This window comes from Aptenodytes forsteri, unplaced genomic scaffold, assembly GCF_000699145.1.
Source record: "Aptenodytes forsteri isolate BGI_AS27 unplaced genomic scaffold, ASM69914v1 Scaffold151, whole genome shotgun sequence".
NCBI classification, from domain to species: domain Eukaryota; kingdom Metazoa; phylum Chordata; class Aves; order Sphenisciformes; family Spheniscidae; genus Aptenodytes; species Aptenodytes forsteri.
The window spans coordinates 5,985,731-6,008,172 of NW_008795939.1; the positions used below are offsets into that span (position 1 = coordinate 5,985,731).

The window sequence follows — 22,442 nt, forward strand, 5'->3', positions numbered from 1 at the left end:
TCTGCCCAGGGAAGTGGTGGAGTCCCCATCCCTGGAGGTCTTTAAAAGACATGTAGATGAGGCTCTTAGGGACATGGTTTAATGGTGGACTTGGCAGTGCTAGATTGATTGGACTTGATAATCTTAAAGGTTTTTTCAAACCTAAATGATTCTATGATTCTATGATAGCAACTTAAAAATACAAGTTTTTAAGTCCTCCTTTTACTCATAGAAAAGCGTGAATAAATAAGATTTAAAATGAAGAAAATAAACCATATTTTATTCATCTGAACACTTACTGCTTGTACTACCTGGCATAAATATCCATTGTCCATAAGGAGTGGGTAGAGAGAGCAAGATGGATAGCACAAAGCGGATGAGTATATACTAATAAAAACTCTTATAATGCAGTTGTGTGTCTAAATGAAATTAAGGAGGGACCATAAGGTACTTCAAATGCTATTATATTAAAAGGCATGTCGCTTTAGATATGGCCATATCTCTGCTCATATGTCCTCAGGTTTTGTAGAGGGTTTCGTGTTGGTTTTTTTTTTTATTAAACTTTACATTTTCCAGAACAAGTGGTGAGCATGTGAAGAGGACCACACTTCTTTCCACATGGACCTATGCTTTTCACCCTGAATATTTTTGAGGACTCATTTAATCTTTCTGTAAAATCAGATTGAAAAATTCTGTGAGCTCAAAGTAAGATCACTTAAGTAAAAAGAAAGGAAATACGGGAACATTGTGTTAAATGGAGCTAGAATTTCACTCATTTTTTCCTTAATTCAGTTTGGGTTCACAGTTAAAAGTCTTACAGTACTAGGTCTCAAGAAACTCTGCCATTGTCTCATTCATCTTGCACAAGCCCAAATGAGAAAAGAAAATAGAAAAAAATATATTTTCCAGTCTTACCCCACCCATCCAGTTTGATAATCCCTTGAACAGACTGAATGGGCAAGAGCACTATGGTAGCTTCAGAGCTGCAGTAAACCTTAGCTCAAGAAATGGCACAGTGTGATTCAGTTTCTCAGTTTCTAGAAAGAAATAGGAGAGACTGAGCTGGGTGTGTGTCAAAGTTGTTACTCATTCTGACAAAGACACAAGAATCAATGTGACATTGAGTCAGATTCTGGCTGAATAGAGTTTAAGTAGAAGGTGGTTTTGTTTGGAAAAAAAAAAAACCACAAGAAAATACAAGTGGCAGGATAAAAACAACTCAGTAGGTCTGAAAAGGTCATATGTTTTGGCCTTTAAAAAAAGAAGAGCAGAACAGTATAATAATAGAATACAGTGCTTTTTCAGAGTCACCATCCCACTTTTAGATTATGGGTGGTTTACAACTCTGTATCATAGACTTATAGCTTCTACATCTACAAGTCTCATTTGCAACCATAAGAGCTATAGACTGAAATTTTATAGGAAAGCTTGTTGGATCCTCAAGTACAGAATGGCATCCTTTAGGGGAAAGCAAAATACAACCCAACAGCTAAAACCAGTCATTTCCAAGCTTTCCATTTATCATCAGTCCAAAGACCAAGGAAATACATGACCATTTTTCAGCCTTGTAAGGCTATTCTTTGGAAAGCTCTGGCTACATTATTGGAAGTAGTGTGCACAGGTTTCTGTAAAAAAATCTCTTACATCATATTTGTCCATTTGGGGAACTTCTTGCTATGCAAGAAAATTACATTTAAAAACTTCACATTATTCTAAACATGTGTTGGGGTTTGTTTTAGTAAATTAAAGCCTATTTCCAGTCAGTAACAGCTTTATCACAGGAAAAACTCGTTTTAACTGTCCAAAATTTAAAAAAAAAAAAAAAGGTAAGATTTCTTCTGTCGATACTAAAGTGGGGGCATTTAAGCGGTTATATTTGACTGGAAAGCTAAAGGTTGTCTCCCGTGCCAACTATCAGAAGCCCAATTGCTTGTGTACGTTCCCCTCTGGTGGTGACTAGCACGTATTACAGAAAACAACAAATGCTGCCAAAGGGGCGAGGATTAAATGGAAATAGAAAGCACTTCACCGAAAAAGATCTTTATTTTTAATTGTAAGGCTTGAAATGTTTTTGAAACAATGAGGTCGTTTAAACATTCTTCAGCGGTAGTTAACAACTTCTCTGCTTAACGTTACCTTCCTGCTATTTATTTTTTATATTACACCAACTCTCTTGCCAGGATCAAGGTCCTTTTCCCCTGGCAACACATACTTCAGTAATATTTCTGGCTTGCTTCTTCACACACATAACTGGTATTAAATTACAGCACTTAAAACTACCCAGCAGGGATTTTAAAAAAATAAAACATAAGCCAGGGTAAAGTAGCTGGATGCAAAGCTGCTAAAAAGGGAAATGAAAATTTGTGTTATTTACTGCATATTTAGAAAAAGGCCAATGACATTTTCAGTGGGAAAATCAGAAGTCTGCCTTGACAAATTCTGAAGGTTTATCAAAGCAACTGATGGAGGAACAGAGGATGTGCAACTGCAGGCAGACATCAGGAACAGATGGAACTGTCCAATTAAAAAAAAAAAAAAAAGGTAAGATTTCTTCTGTCGATACTAAAGTGGGGGCATTTAAGCGGTTATATTTGACTGGAAAGCTAAAGGTTGTCTCCCGTGCCAACTATCAGAAGCCCAATTGCTTGTGTACGTTCCCCTCTGGTGGTGACTAGCACGTATTACAGAAAACAACAAATGCTGCCAAAGGGGCGAGGATTAAATGGAAATAGAAAGCACTTCACCGAAAAAGATCTTTATTTTTAATTGTAAGGCTTGAAATGTTTTTGAAACAATGAGGTCGTTTAAACATTCTTCAGCGGTAGTTAACAACTTCTCTGCTTAACGTTACCTTCCTGCTATTTATTTTTTATATTACACCAACTCTCTTGCCAGGATCAAGGTCCTTTTCCCCTGGCAACACATACTTCAGTAATATTTCTGGCTTGCTTCTTCACACACATAACTGGTATTAAATTACAGCACTTAAAACTACCCAGCAGGGATTTTAAAAAAATAAAACATAAGCCAGGGTAAAGTAGCTGGATGCAAAGCTGCTAAAAAGGGAAATGAAAATTTGTGTTATTTACTGCATATTTAGAAAAAGGCCAATGACATTTTCAGTGGGAAAATCAGAAGTCTGCCTTGACAAATTCTGAAGGTTTATCAAAGCAACTGATGGAGGAACAGAGGATGTGCAACTGCAGGCAGACATCAGGAACAGATGGTCTTTCTTTCGGCCAAGGTTCTAGAGGCAAAGTGAAAAACATTAATTAAAAACTACATGGCTGTGCAATATATAATCAATTATTCAATGTTCTTTTTCAGAGAGTGCCAAATGACTAGTCTCTAAAAGGGAAAAATCTTAGGATTTGCAGGCCAGTGGGGATCTCTCTCAGAAAAAGAGAGAAGGTCTGCATATTTAAGGATAGGAGAATAGAAAATCTATTAACACCAAACATCCAGCTTTTCCAGAGTATTCCTTATATTCTTACAAATGACATCAAGACGGACACTCTTTAAGGATTTGTTCAATAATGAAGAGTCAGGAAAAAACATGAAGCTAAGGAGTAGTCTCTCCAAAAAAATCTTGTGACAGTGAATTTCTGCATCTCACAAGAGTAAGCAATGGTCACCAGCACGTTACTTTGAGGATTATTTGGATAAGCAAACTGAAAACACTTGTGTGATATATGGTTAGGTACATCTAGAGGCTTGAGAGAGACTCGAACTTCCCTCTACAGTCAGGCATTTAAACATACTAGAATCCTCTTGGAACAGCATGTTGTAACCTGAAATATAGAAAATAGGTCTTCAGCAGGAAAAAAAGCCATAGAAAATATGTCAGCAAGAGACAGAAAGGACCTAAACTCATAGGACCTGCTATTGCAGAAAGCCTTACAAGATATCCACATCCACACACTTAAAAGGGCTAAGAAAAGCAGAACAAAATGCTCGTTCTCCTCAAGAAGGACGAAACTTACAGACAACTAAAAACAGTATTTTAAAATTACTTTGTAACTCTAGTTCTTCACTCCCTAAACTATGCAACCATTAATCTATATGTAAATATATAACTTAGACACAGATAGTGCAAAGTACAGAACCTAATCAGGATTTTCAAGAAATCTCCTTTCACCCTAAATATTCAATGAATCTGACAACTGCCTCCCCAGCAGCAGGAATCCCACTGCAAAGAGCCCCAGCACTGAGGCCCCAATTATGCTGTTGATACCAGAAGATGGGGCACTTGTTGCTGCTTTAGGTAGCACTGAACTCACTTCATACACTGAGGTCTCCTTGTGTCTCTACAGTCCTTCATCAATACCTACCCCTGTGCTCCCACCCCTGCAACTTCAGAGATTACTTAATAGTCAATCCCTCCCCCTCCACCTTTGGGTCTCCCAAAGCTTATACACCACTTCCACCTTTTCTTCTTCCACAAGCCAGGGACTCTGTACCTTCCCCACTTGTTCTTGTCTTTCCAAAGAGCTTTTCCAGAGGTTTTCATTTTGCACACTGATGATTACCTGATAATACACCTCTTAGCTTCAGCTATGGTCAATATGAAGTCATGAAGGTGACACAGCCTTCCTGTGTACTCAAACCCGGGGGTTTTATGTCAGTTGTTTATCAGTGCTTGAGGCTGCACATCTCAAAATTCAGTTTCAGGCATTTTCTACCTCCAGAAGGCCTCTGTACCTTTGGAGTTGAAAATTGTCTTCAGGTGATATTTACTGAAATACTGTCCCCACCTGTCTTGGTCCTTGATGGGTCTCTGGCTCACCATGGCCATCAACACTTCTGGCTACTAAAGCCAATGCTAAAGCTGTTTGCTGTCTTGCAGGGTGGACACAAGGGTCTAATACTTCATCCACTGGCCTCCGACTGTGCACACCCAGTCTCCAGTGTGGACTGTCACAATCCACATTCACCCTGATACTGTGGAGCTTGCTTCTGTTATGTACATTATCCTGCGGATCCTATGGCCTGTGCCTGGACCCTGCAAACACTCTTGGGCCCTTGCTCAGGGAGGGAAGAGATGCTGTAGCCAGAAAGGTGATGATAAGGAAAACTCTCCTAATCTCCTGTTATATCTGGATGTCGTGGTTTAATTTCAGTCGGCAACTAAGTACCACGCAGCCGCTCGCTCACTCCCCCCCACCCGGTGGGATGGGGGAGAGAATTGGAAGAGCACAAGTGAGAAAAACTCGTGGGTTGAGATAAAAACAGTTTAATAATTGAAATAAAAAGATAATAATAATATGATAATAATAATAATACACAAAACAAGTGATGCACAGTACAATTGCTCACCACCCGCCGACCGATGCCCAGCCAGTCCCCGAGCAGCGGCCCCCCCCGGCCAGCTTTCCCCCGTTTATGTACTGAGCATGACGTCACATGGTATGGAATGTCCCTTTGGCCAGTTTGGCTGTGCCCCCTCCCAGCTTCTTGTGCACCTCCAGCCTTCTCAGTCGGTAGAGCATGGGAAGCTGAAAAGTCCTTGACTTAGTATAAACATTGCTTAGCAACAACTAAAACATCGGTGCGTTATCAACTTTGTTCTCATCCTAAATCCAAAACACTGTACCAGCTACTAGGAAGGAAATTAACTCTATCCCTGCCGAAACCAGGACACTGGAGCTGCTTAGTATTGTGCTAGTTACCAACAAGAGTTGCAACAGTACAGGCCTTCACTACCCTGTGCAAGGAGTATTCACACGTAATCCTGGCAAAGAATGACTAACCATGTCCTTGCTGAGTGCCCTACTGTTAAACAGCCAGGTTTTGCTCTGCTGTGCTGTCCCGGGACCCTCCTGAGTTGTTCTTGTTCTAGCCAGGGACAGCATATTGAGAGATTTTTTTAGCACAGACAGTTTTTAAGATGTTCTGAGCTGCTGGTAGAGTCAGATGTGGATGTGACGTATTGTTATAGACCATCTCCTAGCCACATTGAATGTGGACCCAAGTTCTTTCACTGAGATAGCTATGGCTCAGCTCATTTAGCAGTACTGTTATAAATAATAATAATTATTAATATTTTTATTATTACTCCTCCTTCTTCTGCCCCTGTGCCATGTTATACACATACCCACATTTCTACCGAGTGCCCCTCTGCTTAACAAAATGCCCACCATTTCCCCTTGTGGGAAAGGGCTCTATATAATGTCTCCTGTTCTCCTCCCTCCTCTTTTTACTCAAAGCATTTGCTTTCATGACTTTCATTCAAAATGTCAACATTTTAAACTACCTTGCCATAACAAGCAGAACAAAAAAGTGTAGTGATATGCTGCATGTAGCTAATGAATACTGTCAGCCAGTCATTAACTTCCAGAAATCATACATATTTAATTGGCAGGATGAGCTGGATGTGCTAACTGAGGTGCAAAGCTCAACCTGCAACCAACTTCCAATTTATTCTTTATTTTTTATTTTCAGCAAAATCAAAAGACTATTGTCTTCTGTCCGCTGGCCCACAATTACTTTTTCATCAGACATCCATTTAGCCGTTGTTATAGTTACTTGGATCAAAATACACAGCTGCATGCTGAAACCTATCACATTGGACGGCAGACTTTCTCTGTATTAAGTATGATCCTTGAATCTCCTTGTCATTTTAGAGCTGAGTAACACGTTGAATAAAGTCTATGCAAAGCATAACCAAAGTCTTAGTTTTCCACAGGCATAAAAACGCCATTTGACAGACATCAGACTCTTCCTTTTGGAGGGAAATAGCTGGCAACAGTTTTGGGGAGAACTATTTAACAGATTTTCTTTCCAAACACTCATTTCTCTCTCCTTTCTACTCAGAGTTTTCTCTCTTAGTCACAGGGTAATGGTGTTCTGCAACCAGCTAGTACAAAATCTCCATGAAAATACCTCACTACACCAAGTCACCCAAATCCACATACTTTCTGACTGTTCCTGTTTGCAATCTATTAGGATTACAGATCTGGATTTGGTTTTGAAGCACTACATTGAAACTAACATTATTAAGATAGATTACTGTTCTCATTTATGATGAGCAGTCCAGAACAGTGCCTTAGTGAATCTCAGGATAACATTTACAATTTCCTTTATTACAACTCTTAACTTATCATTTAAGAGAGTGGAGTTGAACAAAATCGTCAAAGTCTTCAACTTTGTGAGTTCCAAAAATTCACAGAGCTACATTTTTGAAACAGCTTAGAAAAAGCCATAGGAAATGGCCCTCCTAAAGGGAGGGGAAATTAACAAAAAAAGCCTATAAGATAGTAAAAAAATGGAATTTTTTTTCCTTTCATCCCAGATGCAAAAAACAAATTGCAGTCCTGTGACCCTTCATGTAGAACCTGTGAGAAATCTGCTGACATATGTACTTCGTGTCCAGAAGGTAAGAGACTTCAGCTTCTTTGGGTAAGTTTTGCAAGAGGCTAAAATATTCTGTATCCTACACACTTCCAGGGAATATTTTCATCAATGGTCACTAGAAAGTTCTTTGACAGCTTAAAGCATAGGCAGGTAATCAGATAATTGCCAGCTGAAGTCAGGCATCAGCTAGGAAGTAAGCACATGCCCTTGGCAATACAGGTAAAAAAATTGTTAGGTGGATGTTATTCCTTTTCTTTCTTTTCAATGAAAAGCTGTAGACATGACGCAGGAATTACTGAATAGGAATTTATTCAGGAAGATATACTAGATAATCCTGATGATTCCTTCTAACCTTATATTTCAGTGAAGGTTGAGCAAACTACTTTGGGAAATGGCTTAAAGAATGTTTTATCCATGTTTTTAAGCATCAAAAAGTTAAATTTCGAGGAAGTTGAAAGCTTTTTTTATAGCCATCCAAGGCAGGAATCCTTTAAATACATTTCTAATTGGTACCTTTCCCCACTGGGGTTGCTCTTTTGCCAGGAAAATTTCTTTTCCATGATACCTGTGTTTCTCTGTGCCCGCAAAAAACTTTTGGCAATGTTGCAAGTGGAAAGTGCGAGATGTGCATGGATGGCTGTGAGGTGTGCTCCGACCACTGGCACTGTCAGAAGTGTCAGGCTGAACAGGACCAGCCACTCTTCCTCCACAAAGGCAGATGTTTACAGGAATGCCCTGAGTAAGTAACTCCTGTTGGATAACTGCTCCTTATTTTCTCACTGTGCTCCTTCTCTTTAAAGTTCAGATCCATTACAAACCTTTCAATAGAGACCTTAATGTAACCTAGGCTACCAGAAACTACCACAAGATAAAAGCCATTTTCAGCTGGCCTGAATAAACAGCATTTTCTCTTGCTTAGAGAAAAAGTGAAAAATCAAAAGTGAAAATAGGCATGAAATCCTATGACGGATGGTACAGCTCCCATTGACTTCAATAGGACCATGGTACTTCAGGACGGTTCTTTATGGTGACTGAAAATAAGCCTCTAGTCATTCTCCTAACTTGTTCCTTCCTCAAAGTAGTACAGAGCAGGGTGTGAACCCAGAAAGTGGATGTATTAGAGTCCTGATATGGAAATATAGTACTTAGTGATGTATTTCTCTCTTTGGCTTATATTCTTTACTTTTTCCTGTAATAAATGGAATTCAAAAAGAAAGATTCCCATTTGACTGCGATGGATATTAGATCAGGCACTTGAGTAGATCAGGTTCTCCTGTTTCTGTGCTTTTTTCATCAGCATTCATCATACCTGTATATACAGATAAAATCTGTGCTATGCAGTATGAAAATCTTGCTTGGTTAACCTTTTTCTTTAGAAAAATGTGCAGCTCCTGATTTTCTTACCATCAGTACAAATTCCCTGGCAGTACTTTCCTGCTAACTTTGTCAAATAAGTCAGTAAGGGCCAGTGGAACAGATTCTGATCATCAAATGTTACAGTAAATGCAAAGTAATTGCACTAAAGCCTATTGCAGTCCAGAAACAACTTTTAATATCAGAAATTGTGGCATACATGCAAAGATAATGTTTTGGCATTAATATGTTTGTTCTTAGTACTCATTCCCCACATCCCACACAGGGTCAGTATAACAAAATTAAACCTTTTCATATCTCACTAGTCTTTTCAGCTGTTATTATCCCCCTTTTTTCCAAATTCCAGAGTAAAATAATGGCTTCCCAGACATCATTCAGCAAAGTCCACCAGAGTTAAACTCTGGTTTCAGCCTCTGAGGCAAAGTTCTTGAGGCATAACTACTCTCCAGTGGAGCAGAGGATTATATGAGGGGTTTTTTAGGGGTTTTTTGAGTTTTGGGATATGCTGTAGGGGATGGAAAGGGTTGACTTGCTGCACTGATAATTTCTGACAGAGGATTTTGAATGACTGGGCTAGCAGAGTACTCAAGACTGGAACAAGAGAAGAAGACAGGACTGTGAGAAATAGATGCAGGATCATGACAAAGGTTAGGAGAAAAAAAAAGAGACGAGAATAGATGGCAGGCACAGCTCTTCTTATCTTTTCACTAACCTTCCTCCTAATGCATCTCCTCAGCCTTTCTTTGAAAAGATCCTGTCCAAGAAGGAAAAGAGAAGCACCCTCTGCAGGGAAGAATGAGCTTGTTAACGTGAAGTACACGTTCTGAGACTACTTTCTATGTCAACCTCCTCCTTAGTTTTCATCAATGGCTGTATACATATGATTAGCAATCATCTCAAAATGTGGACTTGCTTGTCCTTTAACCTTCTAACATTTTGGGTTTGAGAGTGTAGGCAGATTGGATTGCATTCCGCCTCTCCTTTTATCCCTCTTCTCCTGAAATATAGGTGCAATTTTTTCCTACATTTTCTTTATGACTAATAGTCCCAGCCATGGTTGTCTACAGTTGCTCTCACACCACAGATACCAGTAAAACATGCTCCCTCTTCACTTTCTCTAGATTGCTGTCACTAAACATGGGTACTAGTTAAGCATCCTGGTTTTGTAGGGTTTTTTTAATCCCAGCCCCCCCTTATTCTTCCCAGCCTTCACACTTCCAGGGTTTTCTCTTCTCTTTCTCCCCTCTAGGGCCACCGAGGTTATACTTAGAATTCTGTCTTTCCCTGATATCACTGTTGAGGGTCTGCTGTGCAAGACTAGAGATTGCATCTTTCTTCTCCCAAACATTGTAGATCTTCCTATCTTATATAAGGGGAAAATCAAGAAATGAGCAAGAAAGAAAGTCCAACATCCCTTAGAGTAGGTACAAGAACAAAGGAAGGCCAGACTCCCTTCATAGCACTAACCATGCACATTTTCTGCTCACAGACAGAAGGGATGTAAGTGGAGGATAGGCAACAAATTGTGTAAGAAACCTGTTTGCTCCACTGAAATGTGTGTGCTGGGAAAGTCTCATATATACTCATAATTCTTATAGTCTGGACTGTTTGATAACTATACATTGACTGGCAGTTTGCTTTGTGTTTGTTTTCATTCAATAGGGGATATTTTAATGATTCTGAGACTTGCAAGGAATGCAGTGGATCCTGTAAGACATGCATGGGAAGTGCAACCAAATGCCTGTCCTGTAAAAGTCCGTTGCTTCTGGAGCAGTGGAAATGTAAACCTACCTGTTCAGAGAAGCATTTTGCCTCTGAAGGAATCTGCAAACACTGCCCTGAAATGTGTCAGGAGTGCATTCACAATCAAACGTGCAAAGGTATTAAAAGAAGTGGTCTTGACTTGGCTAAAATCCCATCTGGATCTGTCTAGAGACAGACTGACAGAAACACAGATCTGAAAAGAAGTTCTGTAATGAGCAAAAATGAAAAAATGGATGTATATATCATTGCTAACCTCTAAGATAGAGGCTAAGCAATCACTGCTTTATGATGAGACTCAATCTAAACCATTAATCTGTAAAAATTTCACATTGCTTTGCCTGTTCCTGTTGTCCTTTGGAGATTCCTACAGGTTTGATTTTATTTCTGACCTAGTGTATCCGTGCCTAAACACTTGCATACACATTTGCACCAATGTGAAATACAGAATGTTTCTTTCCTAACTTCGTTGAACTTTACATCTCTTCACCATTTTTGCAAATGACTACCTATGCTAGAGAACGACATCTCTGTAATGAAACATATTAGGAAAGCCTTGGATATCCTGGTGAGTCTGAATGCCCCCACAAAAATTTCCAGGATAGTTAATATTGAACAAGCTGTTCTGGAAACATAAACATGGATAAGATTAAAAAAAAATCATAAACTTACTAAACCAAGTATTCATAATAAAATTAGCAGCTGAACCCCAGCTCTACGCAAAGACAAACATTCAGGTCCATATATCCCAGCCAGACTCATATTTTAATAATAAAACAAAAAAAAAAACCTTCAGATGTGGACATCCCTGATTTTGCAGCAAGTTCATAATACAGATATAATATCTCAGCAGAAGTCCACCTATATTCAGTGGCAGCATAGTTTGGTTAATATCAGCAAAGCTGAACAGGTGACTTGGCAGGTCTCTTGATGTAACACAGAAGATGCTGTGCGAGGGTTGGGCCATTACGGGCAGTTTGGAGGGGAAAGAGTCGAAAAAGAAAGCTCTACCTTCCCAAGCTGTCCTCTTACCTCCTGTTATGACAGGCACTGCAGGATTTATGGTTTCCTAGGATTTCTTCACTCCCTCACTTACAGAGGTCAGAATTTGCTGCCCATTTGCTTACCTGTTGTTTGCTGTTCTCTGTAGAGTGCATGCACGAGTTCTTCCTGCACGAGGGGAAGTGTGTGCAGGACTGCCCTTCTCACTTCTATGCTGAAGACAAGCACTGCTTTCCCTGCCACGCAGACTGCAAGGATTGTGATGGGCCGGACTCGGACGACTGCACTGAGTGCGCCATCGACTTCTTTGTCCTCTACAGTGGCATTTGTTTTGAAGAATGCCCTGAAGGGACTTACTATGAAGAAGCCACTAAAGACTGCCAAGGTTGGCAGCTGTTGTTTTCCCAAGAACGGTATTGAGATACAAGTGGGTATGGTTAAAGACTATCCCAAAAGGGCCTGCGTGTGCCAGCTAATGCCGCTATCAGCGTCCTGGAAATGGAGGAGATAGCTAATGCAGAAAAATAAGAAGGAGTAGCTTAGCACAGCAAACATTGGAGAAAGCTGAGAGGGAGGTAGCAAAGCTAGATGTGTTTAATGTTATGGGCAACCACTCTGGTAAAGTGCTGAGTATTCCTGGAGACAATATGTTGAAAACCACGGCTCAGCAAAAGCAGTGCCAGTGCAAAAGGAAACCTAAGGAACTGGCTGTGTAAGATTGAAAACAGTAAAATGTTTGACTATGCAGAAGCAGAGCTACCACTTCCCTCAGCCTCTCATCCTGAGATGATGGCTGCTCCTTGCAAAATTAAAGCTGAAATAATAATCTGAAATGCAACAAGAAATGGTGACATTCCTACTGTTTGTCCATTTCAGCATGCAATAGGACATGCCAGACTTGTTCTTCCTCCACTGCCTGCCTTACTTGCAGAAATGGCCTGATGCTGAACTATGATGGGCACTGTGTGGCATCTGGATACTGCTCTCGCACTGAGTACTACGTTGAGAAAACTCAGACCTGCAAGCCTTGTCATAAGAAATGTTTCCACTGCTCAGGACCCACTGAACACCAGTGTATTAGCTGTGTGAATAACCACTATCTTCTCAGTAAGTGTCTTGCTCCTGCCTCTAGATTTTATTCTGCACTGAGAGCATGAAATAGGCAAGTTTCTGCCACATTTATGAATCATCTAGGGCTGCTTCACCCAATCTAAATATTGCAAAGTTGACCTGACAAGTAGATAACTTGTGCAGAGATAATTACTTCTGCGGAAACTCTTTGTGAGGGTGGGCTTGCCACTCGCTGGGGCCAAAGCAGGACTTCTAAGTAGCAACAAACTCCATGGCTAAGCAAAACTTTATGTTTCATTTACTTGGTATGTACAGTTCCTGATGTTTCCTACAAAGAATTTAGAAAGACAAGAGGGATATCTTCAGCTTTTTTTTTTTTTAATGTATACACAAAGAGCTCACATTTTCATGTTGGCTTGTTTAATCCCTGCAGAGATCTGATAAGCAAAGAAATACTTAAGCAGAGCTGTTAAAAAGTTGTTCATGGATCACTAGGTCAGTATCTAGTGAATGGCTGAGGTGCAAAACTACTTCTCTGACTTCGGAGCAAAAGACTGTATTGTCTCAGAAACAAATTGGTAAAAAGTATAAAATCCCAGAACTTAAACTTTACTTCTTTGCATATTCTTTAAAACACAAACAAAAATTTTAGAAAATAATTGGGAGAAAAAATTATTAAAACAATCTTTCATGTAGGAAAAATCTAAAGGGAGTTTGAATTAAAACTAAACCTCAGCTTCTTGAGTCTAATTCTGATGCAGATTTTGCATTCTTAAATTTCTGAGGTCTTGCATCAGACCTGTCTTTTTTATCAACACACTCAGCTGCTTTGCACCATTACAACTAGTAAAGTTGATGGAAGTATGTAAATAAACATCCTGGAGTGGAGAAAGAATTGCAAGGAAAATAGAAATAAGGGGAACTATCTCCCTTTGCCCAGTTGCAACCCGAGAACCAAAACTATACAGACAAGCTAGATAATGAGTACAAGCTACTAAAGAGTAATCACTGCTCTTTTAGCTTGATGGACTTGCAGTTAGTTGCATCAGTCCTAACTTCTCATTCAAGAAAGTGGGATGTACCTGGTACATTTGGCAGCATTACAGGCATTTATTCCCATAACATAAAGCAGCAGCCACAGACAGGGGTAAAGATCAATGAACAAATGTCATTAAATCTCGTATTTACCATCAGATTTGTCATATACACAGAATGCAATGAGGCTGATGCTTAGAGTGAAACCTATGGAAAATGGCAATGCAGATAGAAAGTTTCTTAATTGCTATTTCTTCTTTTGTATATTCTGAAAGAAATCACAGCTGCTGTGATACATTATTATGTATTATGCATTTATATTTCCCAAAGATAAAAAGTTATCTGTTCTGAAGAGCCTGCTAATGTACATAAAACACAGAAATGAGGACTAATGAACTGACAAGACTTAGAAGAAACAAAAAATAATTACTATATCCCAACATTCTCTTTTCTTGTTCTGGCACATGCTCTAACAGCATCTCCTGTTAGAGAGTTTGCTCTAGCACAGCTGTATGAGATGTTTTATAGCAGCAAATACTAAATATGATGTGTTACTCTGCATTGTTGTCTGTGCAGATACAACCTGTGTTGAAACATGCCCAGCTGGGTATTATGTTGACAGCGATGAGCGACAATGTTCCCCGTGCCACAGCGCCTGTGTCACTTGCACTGGAAAACAGAGCTCACAGTGCCTTTCCTGCAAACCAGGCTGGTACAGACTTGGAAAAGGATGCATAAACCAGTGTCCAGCAGGGTAAGGTCCAAGATCTTTAGCTAAGAGCTACATCACAGGAAAAGCTTAGAAATTGGATCACTCTGCCCTATTCTACTTCAGAGTGAAATAGAACTGAATTCTATTTTCAGGTAAAAAATTCTTATGTTGTCCCAGTACAGAGATGGTGGAAAACCTCCCCTCACAGAAGAAAACTGTAAAGTTGGTGCCCAAATTGGGACCAGCTTGATGTGGTGTGGCCATTCTTACACTCTAAGGATGCTCTTAGGTTATATTTATACAGAACAGTGTGAAGCAGAATAAATACACTAAGTTATCTGTTAGTCAGCTTGAACACAGGAAGCAGTGTAACTTCCTTCAAGCCCCCTTGCAGCCTTCACTTAACCTGAGGTTCGGATGAGGTTACTTTTGGTTTGCATTGAGTGAATGTTTATAATGGATCATAATAAAACCAACCATTAAAACACCTTTCAACTGAGGACTCATGATTCTAGATGGCAACTTCATTAATATGAGTCCATTTAATTTCAAAATATGAATTCAGTGTGCTCTAGTGAATATGTCTCAGAAATTCAAATTTGGGAAGTGGACCTATGATTCCTGGTTCAGGTCCATTTCATTTTGCAGTACAGTACGATCACGCTGGCTGTTAAATTGAGTTATCATCCCATTAAATTGGAAGTCTGTAATGACCACATCTCAAAAAAACCACAGTGCAGCTATTCCTCTTTTTCTCTGACAGCACAACTGAGATGAACACTGTTCTTCTGCTGGTATCCTTTGGATAAGCCTGTTTGGGCACTCCAAGGAAATATGAATTTTCTGAATTTCCATCAGACAGCAGGTCATCGGAAGCAGTTAGGAATTCAGTGCTTACCCAGCATCTCCAAGATATCTCTTGCAGAGCCAAAACAGAGTTGAGGTTTTCTGAGCCCTGCCTATTTATATACTTACTTTGTGTCTGAATTCACCCTAGATTTTAGAAAGCCTTGCTTTATACACCCTCAGTTTACAAAGTCTTGTTTTATAGCTGAATTCCAATGGCCAAGGGGAATTAAATGAAATTAATTCTCTTTTCACTGAGATTGCAAATGTTTACTGTGATCACATCAATATCACTTTTATACATCAATGTAATCACAGTAAAAGCTAAGGATGAAGGATGTTTTCGTTTTCCTGTCACTGCTAGGCTTTATGCAAAGCCATGGCTATCTGATCTATTTCAGATATTTTGCACAAAACTCCACTGGATCATGTGAGAGATGCCACAAGGGCTGTAAGGAGTGTATGGGGCCTCAACCCACAGACTGCCTTTTCTGTGATACATATTTCTACCTGTTGCGCTCCAAGAACGAATGCGTTAGCTCTTGTCCTGAGTATTACTACGAAAGCAAGGACAACAACGTCTGTGAAAGATGCCACCCTTCCTGCCGAACTTGTGAAGGTAAAAGCATACACTCCACTATGACCAAAAAAAAGGTTATTAAAACACCTGCCAAGGATTATCAAAACACCTGCCATCTCTTTTTTTTTTTTTTTTTACTCTCTGCTCCAAGATTTGGAAACACTTCACAAAGAGACGTACCACGTACAGCGCTACCAACCTGTCCATGACCTAAGTAGCTGCAGTGGGTGACGCAGAACTCCCCCGGGGCTGCCAGGCTCTCCCTGGCCCTGGATGTCTTGCTGCACTGGCTGCTCCATGCTGCCGCCTTACTTTTAGAGTATTGATTGATCGAGATCAAAGCAAGGATATGAATTCCTGCCAAGCTCCCTGCAGGGCTGCCTCCAGCCACAGACTGCAAGTGTAAAGGCAGCCCCTCACGGGGAGGGCTGAGAGCGAGTCCCAGCGCCAAGTCAGTGAAGGGAAACAAACTGACAACGGTAATGAAGTTTCCGTCAGCTAGGCCTCTCACAAAGATGCTCACCAACTTAAAAAAAAAAGGGCTCTCTTGATTTCAGAGCTGGACCTTGGTTCTCGCACAAACACTGAATACTGACTGAATAATATCTCACCCTTTGAGCTGTCCTACTATGTGTTACTCTGTGAAAGCCAAGGAACCTCAATCCAACCACACATCTTTACAGTCTGCAAAGGGAAGAGTAGAAAATCAACAGCGAACAACACTTAAGATAACAATAAGGCCACAAAGCCTATTTTTAGGGTGAAAAACAAACAAGCAAACAAAAGGCAGTGATGTCTGCTGCTTTTAATATTGTGAAGTATTTTTCAAAGTTAACTTTGAGAGACCATCTGTTTTGTTCTGTGACACACTTATGTATTCGGTTTCTTCTTTTTCCTAATTCATCCCAATTCTGAAGCAAGCAGCATTAATCCCCTTAGACCTATTTGGTGTCCTATTCTATCTGAACAGCATCAGATGATAGCTAACAGGTGCCACCCTGCAGCTTAGACCACACCATATTGCAACATACAAAATTCATTTTGGATGGTGGATATACTGGATAGCACAGATGGCTAATTGCAACATAGCAATATTTAAAATTGTGGAAATAACTCTTAGAGTGAAGCCACCTTCAAGAATGAAGGTGGCTTCATTCAACTCAGAACCTTGCCGACTTGAGGTTAAACCACAACAAAGAACTATTAAAATGTAATTGTATAACAACATTATAACAAATAACAGAAATATTTTGGCTTGGATTTGGGACAAAAAGATAGCCATTTTAATTTACAGACTACATCCATTGATTTTTACTTTATTTGGGATAAATACTACAGGACAGATTTTCTGTCATAATTACAGAGACCCTAAGATGAAACATAAGCCAGTCCTTCTAAACAGCAAACCTGTAGGTGTTCTGAAATGCATCTGCATTGCTGATGTACAAGCAAAGAAGTGTTGTGATGTCCTTTGTTTCTCAAGAGCAGGAAGACAAATCCTGCACTGCTCAGAAATATCACATAGTAAATTCACTGGGTTATAGAAGGTTGCTAATTTCACCTATTTAACCGCTTCTAACATGAACTACTTGCATTTCCATTTTCTTCCTTTCAGACAGTGGCAGAAAATGCCTAGTTGCAGGGAAATGGACAGGTGCATCTTAACACGTAGGACAAACCCTTCACTTCAATGTTTCACAGAGATACTGCGTGTAGCATGTGTCTTCAAAAAGAGTCTCCAACACACAAAGTGCATATGATGCTCTGTTTGGACCTAGCGAAGAATTTTTTTCCTATGCAACTAAAGAACTTATTTTGCTATTCAAACATAAACATACCTTAATTCATTGTGGTTTGAAAAGGGTTAGCTAGCAGGCCTAATAAGTATTGATTTTGTGAAGGATGGCATTTGGCCAAGGTTTCCCACAATTTTACTTCAGTCCGCTGACCTAATTGATTTTCCTGAATATGTCGGAACTTCCCTGTACAACTGATTCCCAACTCAGCTTTTCATGAATATCAAAACACATAAGAAATACACTTTGTGGGCACATAAAACCTCAAGACTAGGCCCCAGCTCTTTCTAATACCAGCCTCCTAATGCTGAACTCCTCACTGCTGATTCTTGCTGTTGACAAATACCCTCTTCTTTGGTGTCAGTGGTCAGTATAATTTTTGAAGGAAGTTAGATGACAGTTTTTCCTCTTGTAATATTGTTGTTTTATTTGCCTTTCTAGGGAAGGGAGCATTCAGCTGCACATCTTGTGTATGGAGCTACAGTTTATTAAGTGGAATGTGCAACTCAGACTGTTTTGTAGGTGAATACAAAGTCCAGGAGACACCAGGACAAAAGGTACCTATTTGTAGGCATTTTCTCCTGTGATTTGTATGCTGAACTTCAACTTCTGAACACAATACAAACAACACAGAATGCTCTTCTCTGAGTTTTCAAGGCTGCTTATCTTTAAATAGGCTTACTTTTTTCTTCCCTTGGCAGAGGAAGCATTGTTTCTCTTTCTGGGGTTGTCTACTATCGAGTAATCCTCTATGAGTAAATATAAAGGCATAACTTTGTCAATGATGATACCAAAGCCATGTGAACAAAATCAGCTATATTAGTAATAAAGCATTTTTTTTCTTCCAGTATAACTAAGATTTCCCCATGGATTTCTGCTGCTTTGTCTGTAAGAAATCACATTGCATTCCTGATCGACAGCTTTGCTGGCAGAAACGTCTAGTGGAAAGACAGGCTGAAGTTAACAGAGCTGTATATTTAGTAGGATAGGACCACAATTAGGTTTGGGTCTGTGCCACAAGTCTGGGCGCTCCAGCTTCCAGATTTCCACACCAACTGCCTTCCGAAGATGTTTATTCAAGAATATAGCAGCAAGGCAAGCCAGCTGGCCTGAGATGCTGCATACCCTGGAGTCTCTGGCCTGGAATATCCCCTTAGCAGTGCTGTCCCACAACTGTGAGCCTGAGAAAACAGCCTAAGAGCTGGGGACCACAGAGGTCCGCAGTACTTTGCAAGAGCTTTGACTCAGAAACAAGACCTCCCGCTATGACCCTCCCATCTTGCCCAGGTTCTTCAATTCAAGACAACCAGCCTCACAGGTCTGACAGCAAGTTTCATGAAAGGTTATTGGAGTTTCCAGATCCTCATAGGGGGTATGGGGTCCTGGTACCATAGCAGAAAAATAGCAATTATTTTCCCAGTAGGCCAGGAACTGTGAACATTGGAAGCCTTGAATTACCTGAGCTCAGAGCATTCTGCAAGGTAGGTGTGACAATGATCATCTCCAGTAGTCTTTGTACACAGAGGCTCCCAGGATCCTATCTGGTATTTGAGAAGCATATTTGAATCTAAGCTGTTTCTGTAAAACAGAACCAACATGATCTAATAAAAACCTGGTTTGCTAGAAAATTTCCAGCCAGCTTTATTCCTTATTTCTGCTCCTTCCCAAGTTAGAAAGGAAATTCATTCTCCCAGCTGCCTTTTGTTTTCCAGAATATTTCATGTTGCTTCTCCCATGTCAGTTACTTTTAATGATACTCTTGAGTACACTTCTTGAAGGCCACTTTACCATTGTTACTGCCAAAGAACCATAGATCTGCTAGCATGAGCCTAGCAAAACAAACGCACACTTTCTGGCCAAAGAGCTTACAATCTGAATGAATTTTGGCTTGCTGTCTAGCTAGGTGAGATCTCGAACTAAGCTCCTACAACACTTTCCTCCCTCTCCCTCCAAGCAGATGACTGAGAACCCAGGAAATATGAACCAAATTTTAGTTTTCCTACTCCCTACTGTATTTTGCCATTGACACCCGTGGTGCCAGGAAAGACGACCCACCCAGACAGTGAATGACAGTACAGAACTGCCAGGTCAAGTCCAAAGAATCCAAATTGAAAGGTGCATTGCTTGTGTTCTGTGTCTGAAGGAGGACAAGCCCAAGTGTGAGAGATGTGACAGCTCATGCACTGAGTGCAAGGGACCTGGGCCTCTCAACTGCACGATCTGTCCAGCCAGCATGCAGCTCTACCTGGAGGAAAGCCGCTGCCTGCCCTGCTGCAGTGGCTCTGACCTAGCAGGCACCCCAGAGTGCTGTGACTGCAGTGAAACACAAGGTAGGACCATGCTGAAGAACAGTAACGGTGCTGAAGGGCTTTATGACTGACTAGGCTGACATTTAAAAATCAAAAGGGGAATGGAGCAAAAATGTGCTCCTGAGCTGCAGGCATACAGCGTGTTTCCACTGCTCTGTCAGCAGAATCGGAAGGGCTTTACACAAATAACAGCAATCGTGACTGATGCAGGAGACAGCACCTTCTTTCACTCACAGCTATTGTGTTAAATGGCCAGGCATTTCATAAACCAGGTGACTGGGAAGTGCTTGCTTCAATGGATAGCCATCTGAGTCATTGCATTTCAAGCTCATCATGTCAAAATACGTTTGTGTGCCTGTTAGCTTTTCTGCTTCTTTCCCATTATTTCTAATCTAATAAAGAAGCATAGCTAACCCAGCAACCTTGCTTACATCCTTATACCATCACAGCTACAAGAACACAGTTGTGGTGCTGGAAGAGTAAGGTCAAATGCATTTAAGAATGTAAGCAGGCCTAAACGTTGTACTGGGTCTTTTAAGACAACCCCCCCACCACACACGCACCCAAGCTTATTTAATCTTTTTTGGTTTTTTAACTGCTGTTGTAGATGACTGTGTATTACGGACCACTCTACCACCCAAGAGCAAAAGCAAAACGACTTTCTTTGTTATTACCTGTATTTTGCTTCTTCTTGTCATTGGAGCCATTGTATTCATCTGGAGAAAATCACGAGCCAAAACCCAGGCTGTCAATAAAGGTGGGTATGAGAAGCTGACAAATCACTCCAAACCCTTTCCTTCCTACATGAGCAACTACCACGAGAGTCCCAGTTACCAGGAAGATCAAGTGATTGAGTATAGAGATCGAGATAATGAAGATGATGACGAAGAAGATGACATTGTATATATGGGCCAGGATGGCACAGTCTATCGCAAATTTAAATATGGACTTTTGGAGGATGATGAGGAAGATGAGCTTGAATACGATGATGAAAGTTATTCATTTAGATAACTCTTTACTAATTTATGGATTTCCTGCTCTGTTGCTTTTCCTATTAAATTACAGCAATTTAGTTAAGTATGTTTAGTTACTTCTTAGCATGCTGAGCTCAAGATTTTAGCTAGCAGTTATTGTGAGAGCAGAATGGTTTCTAAAAACATTTTTTCCTAAAGCTTTTCAGTAGCACTCCAGATGTAGACTCATTAAGAGATTATGTTTCTGTGCATTTGTGTGGAGAGTAAATCCTTTCCCAATGTGTATTTGTGTGTATTATAACTAATACAAACTCTGCTTCAAACCATGCACACACACTTATTGAGAACCTTGCCAATCACTACTAGAAATATGGAGACATAAACAAGATGGGTGTATTTATCTACCTGATGAATGCCACTGGCATAGAGTGCCAGTAGTTTGCTGCTTTGTGATTATAGTTACTCAGCAATTCATAATAGAATAGGCAAGTTTGCTGACTTTACCCAGATTTTCTTCATTGGTATGATCTGGTGCATCTGTGTTTCTCGAAGCCAACACAGCATCTTATAGCATACTTCCCAGTGAAATTGTGCATCTATGACATGATGTTTTAAGATTTCTGATTGTGACTCTACTCCAGGTAACTATATTGTATTCACAGTTTGTATGAAACATAACTAAAGTATTTTATATATCAGCCTCTGATTAATCTTTATTGTGGTGTTTGTCAGATAATCTTTCATTGTACACAAAAACTTCTGATTTCACTGCAAAAGGAAATTTGGTCTATAAGCACGCCCACAAAAAAGGACTCCTTTTGTCTTTTTAACTACCTTCTCAGGCTACAAGTGATTTAAACACAGAACATTTATTCAAGCAGCTTTTCCATTTCTGTTGTAAATGGCTCAGGATGTTCAGACAACAGCAAAGGGAATAATTAGCACTTATTTGGTAATGTGACTTAAAGGAACACAGCAATGTGATTTTTTTATTATTATTATTACAGAAATATAATTTATCGTACTAAAGAAAAGGATGCTTTTTATGGCCCTTGGTTGTGAAGGAATAAATTCTTTGCACAAAACTGTCTTGAAAATGCTGTTATTTGTCAAATTTCATTCACTCTCAGAGTTCCTTTAGATTTCCAGTAAGAATCCGCTCTAGAACTATAAATCAATTAATTAGATTTAGTGTCTACAAAGGAATTGTGTGAAAATACCTAATTTTTATGGCTCAATGCCTCAGTGGAATTTTTTGTATTAAGTATTTCTAAAGACCTCAGGATAGTTCCATCTGTAAGTTTAAAAAAGTTTTATGGAGAGGTTTATTGCTTCCACTTTGAATTTTAACCTTTTAATCATTGCACCTGCAGTAAGAGAGAGGAAATAAAAGTCATGTGACTTCACAAAAGCCAAAACAAGGACCTATATTTATCAAAAGTTATACGATAGCAAGGTACTTCAGAGAGACGCATGTTATCTGTCACTTTAATTCAAGTTCTGCTCTGGTGAAGTTCTGAAAAAACAGAAGAGGGAAAGAAGAGTGAAAAATCAGTTTGAAAGGGCATACTGAAAGGAAGAATCATAGAATAGAATCATAGAATCATTGAGGTTGGAAAAGACCTCTAAGATCATCGAGTCCAACCGTCG

At 39.9% G+C, this 22,442-nt stretch overlaps 1 protein-coding gene across 1 annotated transcript in view; it reads left to right on the forward strand.

The window, feature by feature from the left end:
• PCSK5 (proprotein convertase subtilisin/kexin type 5) overlaps nucleotides 1–20,829 on the forward strand; it is a 271,155-nt gene extending 250,326 nt beyond the window's left edge. Inside the window, exons 28-37 of the mRNA XM_019473649.1 lie at nucleotides 7,271–7,354; nucleotides 7,876–8,071; nucleotides 10,369–10,586; nucleotides 11,618–11,854; nucleotides 12,346–12,576; nucleotides 14,152–14,329; nucleotides 15,535–15,752; nucleotides 17,951–18,066; nucleotides 19,653–19,839; nucleotides 20,426–20,829. Of these exons, the coding sequence (XP_019329194.1) occupies nucleotides 7,271–7,354; nucleotides 7,876–8,071; nucleotides 10,369–10,586; nucleotides 11,618–11,854; nucleotides 12,346–12,576; nucleotides 14,152–14,329; nucleotides 15,535–15,752; nucleotides 17,951–18,066; nucleotides 19,653–19,839; nucleotides 20,426–20,829 (2,069 nt within the window). The remainder of the gene's footprint in view (nucleotides 1–7,270; nucleotides 7,355–7,875; nucleotides 8,072–10,368; nucleotides 10,587–11,617; nucleotides 11,855–12,345; nucleotides 12,577–14,151; nucleotides 14,330–15,534; nucleotides 15,753–17,950; nucleotides 18,067–19,652; nucleotides 19,840–20,425) is intronic.
• Nucleotides 20,830–22,442: the final 1,613 nt, after the last annotated feature.